At 37.9% G+C, this 7,042-nt stretch overlaps 1 protein-coding gene across 1 annotated transcript in view; it reads left to right on the forward strand.

The window, feature by feature from the left end:
* LOC105155975 overlaps window positions 1-7,042 on the forward strand; it is a 64,685-nt gene continuing 57,643 nt past the window's right edge. The window contains 2 exon segments of the mRNA XM_011071974.2: window positions 1-302; window positions 3,477-3,580. Of these exon segments, the coding sequence (XP_011070276.2) occupies window positions 206-302; window positions 3,477-3,580 (201 nt within the window). The 5' untranslated portion in view covers window positions 1-205.

Genomic DNA, 7,042 nt, shown 5'->3' on the forward strand with positions numbered 1-7,042 from the left:
GGCCTTGGCTTGGTAAACCGAAGAAACTTCACGATTCTCCTTTTGCCGACTTTGTTCGTTTCAACTCCAAGAAATACATAGCATACATGCTCACGCACACACACATACACTGTCTGTGTAGACGATGATGTGTGAATAGGGTTGGGGAATCATATATCCTATGTAGAATCAGTCATTGATTTCGGAAACTTACGGAATTCGGAAGATGTTGGAGGATCAGGTTGCGTATCTGTTACAGAGATATTTGGGGAACTATGTCAGAGGGCTCAACAAAGAAGCACTCAAGATCAGCGTTTGGCGAGGTCATCCATTTTTCTATTCCTCATTTTCAATTCGCTGGTGGTTTTGCTGTTTACTTGATTATTGAGCTTTGTATCGCATGTAGGAAAGGTGAACTGGTTTGCTGCCCACGTTTTGTGCTCTCATTTTGTTATACATGCATAGATATGTGAATGGAATTCCTGTCTGGAATGTTATGATTTTAGAACAAATTGATAATCCTTCATTGCATCATAAACACGCTTGAGTTCTGGTTGAGACGAGGGTGGTTATGGTTGAGTTGCTTTGCTTGAGAGGATGCCGTACAGTGTGGTTTGGTGAGTGTAAGTTTCTTTTTCCCGTCTCTCTACTGTGGTTTTTCAGCATTCTGAACATTCTTATCATGAATGTTATCAAAAGCTGGGTTGTAAGCAATGAGCTTACTGAGGTTTGGTACTAGTGTTGACATGTGGTTTTCTTGGGATGAGTTATTAGTTGATTAGCTAAAATTAAATTTTTGTTATGTGTATTTAGCTCGGGTTCAATGCCAAAGCCCGTGATAAGTTTGCACATGTGCCTATTTCAGGGAAAGAATGAAGTCTTTATTTTATTTTTGGTTAGCTAATTGGGCAAAAGTATCCTATTAGTTCGGTGTTGTCTTTCATTTCAATTAATTTATCTATAGTTAAGTATGTTAGTGTAATAGATATTGGAGATCTAGGAAAAATCTTAAACTCGAAGTAGATCCTTGTCACTTGGTCGTGTTTGAAAGTAAACCCTGTATCCATAAATTAATGGTGCTGAACTTTCTGGATTTTGAGATCTAGCTGAACAATTCTTCCTACTTTCTAAATCTCCCCAGTTCTTGAGGTTATGGAAACTCTGTGTTTGTAAATGCCTATTTCTTCATGTGGGAGACTCTTTCTAAACTTTGTGAGAGAAGAACAAAGAAAATAGTTAATAACCAGGAAGTAGTACTATGATAGCATATTATGATTAAAAGGGGTTCTGTAACTCAAAATCAACAATGAGTGTAAAGTATTTGGTACTTTTTCATGTTTTGGTTTTGCTTTCTGTACTTGAAATGTAGGGGGGTGAAGAATAGTATCGGGCTTGCAAAAGATCTGATAGGTCAAGCGTTCAATAATCACTAAGCTATCTTCGAACGTTGTAGATATCATAACATGTTGTCTAGGGCACTTGGGATGTTTTTTGATATCTAGAGGATGCTGCTATTCCAACATTTAACTGTCGAGGAGCAGTATCAAGTGATCCTCCTGGCCTTTCTATTTTTTCTGTGTAATATTTTACTAGAGGACTTAAAAATATTTTAATTTTGAGATTTTTGGGACAATTACATATGAAGAATGATATAGCTATTAGTTACTGTCTGGAAGGAATATATATTGCTAGTAGCTTTGAACTTGTAGTCACTTACTCTACATTCCACATAGATTAGGTAACATAGAACTTTCTAACAATACTCTGTGGTGTGCTTTGATTTAATGTTTTCTACACTTTAGCAGAGTATTCTAGTTCATAGGGAATAACATATTATATTGCGAGATTCCATATCTAATATCGATAAATTGAAAAATGCTACATGGATAATGGATTTTTTTCTCTTTGCTCGACACTAAAGTAGGATGTGTTTTTGAATTGGAACTGTTGTATGGGTACTTTGGGAGGGAAACGGGGGAGAATTACATCAGTTATCCTAGGAGGAGCTAATGTTCCATTCCATTGGGGGCTTCAGGTGCAAAACATGGGGAGTGTGCAATAGGCATTTATGGACATTTAAGTCGCATATCCAATGCAGTGTTCTTGTTAGGCGCAATGGATTTCTGACCTGATTGTAAGAAAATTCGATGGAATTGAACAGTCCTGTGCCACATGGAAGAGAAATAAAGTACGTGCAAGCATTCTCAAGGTTGTTGCATATTTTAATGTAATGGGCTAGTTGACATAGGTTGACTTCTCTGCAATTTGAGAATAGGTTCTCTGTAAGAAGTTTTCTCTAGCTGTATCTTTGGAGTTGCAGTTTGACAAGAAGTCCCGCTACAGGCTCTGTACGAAAGGGAATTAGGTGCATTTCCATGGAGGGGTAGTGTCTTTAAGAGAGGTATCTTTTGTATAAAGAAGCATCTAAATCCATTGTAATAGTTGGTATTTTGTGCCGGAAAATCATCTCCTGTTGCTGCTAGTGCCTGGAAAATTAGTTTGGGCATGGTATAGGAGTTGGTCTTCTGTTGCTCTTAGCTATTGCTATAATTGAATTGATGGTTGCTAGACTTGTGAGTTGGGCAGCTCCTCTGTTTGGACTCAATATGGAGTCTGCCTATATGAGTAGGGTGTTTCTGTAGCGCCCTATCCTACGATAATTGTGGGGTGAGTATAAATTGTATGATACTTTAACTTATTGGGCTGAAAAATGTGCTGGTTCATGGTAATATGCTAAAAGGTTTGAAGTTTGACCCCAGTCTAATTAGTAGCTCTTGGGCTTCTAGAATTGCTAAATTCCTTAAGTAGTAGCTTGTTCCTTTGGAGTTTCGCACTTGGAAGGGGATACAAAATGATATTCAATGAATTTCCAAAAGTTTCACCTGCGCGATTATTGGAGTTTTTGTATTCTCATTTGCCATTCTGGACGAAGTCTGTACAAGAAGTCCATGAGGCTGTCTTCTGTTAGTTGTTTCCTTTTTCAGTATCCTTTTCCTGGGACATGTAGACAAGTATGGGGAACATTGCTTCGTGGAGGGCAATGGGATGGCTCTGATCAGAACTTATAGATTGAAGTGAATGGCACATTTTTGTTATGCTGTGGGGCTGGAAATACAGTTCTTTCCTTTTCCTTTTCCTTTCTTGTTTCTTAGTTTTTGCCTTCTGAAAATTTGTTAATATTCAAGAAATATGTAAATCAATCTACCATAATCGATGCATTGTTTTGTAATTAAGTGATGAAACCCCCGTTCTCTGGAATTATGTGCTGAATATGGGAATTCACTAAAACTTATTGTCACTTCTGAATGTTTCTGAAATATGCTTTAAATTTGCTGACATCAATGAATTTTTTTGCAGTTAGATGCTGAAACTAAGTGTTGAAATTCATGGACTTTATCTGTTTATGTCCCATATTTATTAGATTTATTATATTAATGATGCCTTTTTGCTCCTTAAGAATTTGACAAACCCTAGTACGCTCTTTGAGTATTCAACAGGTGACGTAGAGTTAACAAATATGCAACTGAAACCAGAGGCACTCAATGCATTGAAGTTACCTGTGAAGGTTAAGGCCGGGTTTCTTGGTTCGGTGAAGCTTAAGGTTTGTGGGGTTTTTTATTGTCTGTTCGCCAAAGAAGTCATATGTTGCTTTTATCAGTTGAAATATGTTATACCCAGTCTTGAACTGTCTGCCTTACATTTTCTTTACCTTTTTGCATCAGTGTCCCACCATTTATGCTGTTATAGTGAATTATGGTTAGCTGCTGGTTGGATAAATGTGACAGGAAACATGCTCTCAACAGAAGAAATTGTCAATCCTTTCTAGAATTTACTTATTTTTGTCAGCTTGGATACTGCATGTCTTTTGTAGGAACCAAATCAATGACATATTTCAATAAGTCCATGAGATAAGGGGCGTTATAGCCAGTCTTAAACTGTCTGCTTTACATTGTTTAACCTCTATCACGTCATTGTCGTTACAGTGAATTATGGTTAGCTACTGGTTGGATAACAAGTCCACAACAGAATATATGGTCAATCCTCTCTAGAATTTACTTATTTTTGTTAGTTTGGAAACTGGGTATGTCTTTAGTAGGAACAAAGAAATGAGATTAAGAGATTTTAAGATATCCACGAGTTAACAGGTTTTTGATGTACAACATTTGGAGGGGAAGTTTGGTAATAAAGACTTCTTGACTGTTATGTAAAGTTGCTTTGACATGGTGGCAAGACAGTTTCAAAAGTTGACCACGGTAGGTATAAGTGATACACTAAAAGCAAGGACGTCTTTATGTACTTCAGTTTTGGATTTTGAGTTGGGTACCATATTATTATCACACTTCTTTTAAGGAAATTGATTGAATTATTTGATATTTCATTCTCAAAGTAAGCATGAATAGGTAGTGTATTCTTCTATGCACATGTAAAATAGGGTCACAGACCACTTCTACTTTATTGGTGTAGAAGAGAGAACAATTGCATTGTATTTTGTTGACTAACCCTGTCTTAAATGTATGGAGATGGGATGAAGAGTTAATTACAAATCAACGATCCACCTACCAAACGAATCCTGACCACCTTCTAGCAAATCTTCTAATAACCTCCCTCAAGTTGGATCATCTATACCACTCATGTCTAGCTTGTTACACAAATTGTGAAACTGGTTGTTCCTAGATTTTTAGTGAAAAGATCAGCTCGCTCCTTTGAAGAACTAACTGGGGTACGTAAAATATTTTGTGAGTTTTGTTTCTTGCTCATGGAAAAATGGATTACTTGCAATTTGAAGAGTTACTTGATTGCTATGTGACACTTGGTTCCCGTCAAATTTTATACCCTCACTATGAAGGGGAATCACTCCTATATTTAACTTGTGGACTTGATCTTACAACTGTAGTTTGATTCTTGCTATGCTAATTTTATGAGATACCCCACGATATGCATGAGACCTAGATGTAGACGACTTGTCATCTTGGATCTAGCATAATCTGCGTCAGATGAAGCTTCTCATCACAACTAAATGAGCCTTCATATGTTAGTTGTCCCATCTATTTGATATCTAAGGTTAACACCCATCGAGAAGCAACCACCTCTATATCACAAGTAACTTGGACAAACTCTAAGTCCCCTGAGAAATAAGAGCTAATTTTTCTGCAGAAAGTAAGAAAAGAAAAGAGAATGTTGTGTATATTACTGATTATTCCACCTCTATATATAGTGGTGGAATTAAGGATAACTACAACTTATTGAATAACAATCAAAGATACGTATCTGAAACAAATAAGAAAAGATATGCACAAATAAGAAAAGATATACACAAATCCTAAATATTCTAACAGTCCCACTCAAGCTGGAGCAAATACATCAATCATCATGTGTAGCTTGTTACACAAAATATCAAAACGCTTTGCCTTGGTAAAAATATCTGCTCTTTGCGCTCTGAAGCAGGAGTGAAGAGGGAGTGCAATTTTCCTGACTCCCTCACGAACGAAGTGACAATCGACCTCAATATGTTTTGTCCTCTCATGGAAAATAGGATTACTAACAATATGAATTGCTGCTTGATTGTCACAGTGCATAGGTCTAGGGTCATCATACATGAAACCTAACTGTTTCAGCAGATTCTTTAACCACAAAACTTTACTTGTGGTGTGTGCCATAGCTCGATATTCAGCCTCTGAACTTGATGTAGAAAAAAATGCCAAGTCACAAGGTTCCCACCAACATAGGTGCAATATCCAGAAGTAGATTTTTCCTATCATCTTTCAACCAACATAATCTGCATCAGGATAAGCTTCTATCTTTACGTGTTCATGTCGCTCGAATAATAACCCTTTACTAAGGGATGCCTTTATATACTTCAAAATCCTTAGAGAGCAGCTTGACCGTGGCTTATCCATAAACTGACTAACTAAGCCAACGACGAAGGAGATATCAGGCCTAGTCACGGTTAAGTAGATTAGCTTGCCAGCAGTCTTCTATACTTTGTCTTGTTTTCCAAATAATTACCATCATCATTCCAGAAATTAGGATTAGAATCCATAGGAGTGTCCACCGGTTTAGCGCCGAGTAAGCCTGCTTCTTGAATGAGATCATGAGCATATTTTCTCTGAGATAGAGAGACCCATGCTTGCTCTGAGTGATTTCAATCCACAAGAAATACCTTGGCCTCCCCAAATCTTGTGACGAAGTGCTTCCGTAGGCATGTCATGGCGTCTTCTATTCCAGCAACATCACTACTGCAAGAACGATCATCAACATCACTACAGCAATATCATCAACGTAGACTGCAAAGAACGACCATACCGGATCCCTTAGTTCGGACAAAGACTGAATGATCTGCTTGGCACCTCAAAAACCCAAACTCACCAGTATTACAACTGAAATTATCAAACCACGTTCTAGGACTTTGTTTGAGACCATAAAGACTTCAATTTGCACACCAATGTTGCGACTCCCTGTGAGCAACATAACTCTCACAACATAACCAGGAGGTTGATAGTTCCATTCAAGTCACCATATAAGAAAGCATTTTTTTATGTCCATCTGATACATCGGCCACTTGATCTCAACTGCCAAGGAAAATAATACGCGAATAGAGTTAAGGTGAGCAACGCGTGAAAATGTTTCAAAATAATCTACTTTATACGTCCGTGTAAAGCCCTTTGCAACTAGACGAGTTTTATATTGTTCAAGTGTTCCATCAGCCTGAAATTTGAGGGTAAATACCCACCGGTAAGCAACAACATCGGCGTTAGGAGGTACTCTACAAGCTCCCATGCCCCCTGTGAAATGATAGCAGATATCTCCTCGTCCATTGCCATCTTCCACGTGAAGTGCCTCAAAATAAGAAAGAGGGATAGAAACACATGATAGGGAGGGAAACAAAGTCCGATAGGTATTGATAGGAAAGAGAGTGAGCCAAGGGATGAGCAGTGCACGCCTTTTACCTTTGTGAAGAGCAATGGGGAGATCATTGTCACATGGAGCTGCTGGGGTGTTAGAGGAAGACCATGCGAATCAGCAATCATGGTAGTGGTTGAATAATTATGTTGGGAATACCCGT

This window comes from Sesamum indicum, linkage group LG2 (assembly GCF_000512975.1).
Source record: "Sesamum indicum cultivar Zhongzhi No. 13 linkage group LG2, S_indicum_v1.0, whole genome shotgun sequence".
NCBI classification, from domain to species: domain Eukaryota; kingdom Viridiplantae; phylum Streptophyta; class Magnoliopsida; order Lamiales; family Pedaliaceae; genus Sesamum; species Sesamum indicum.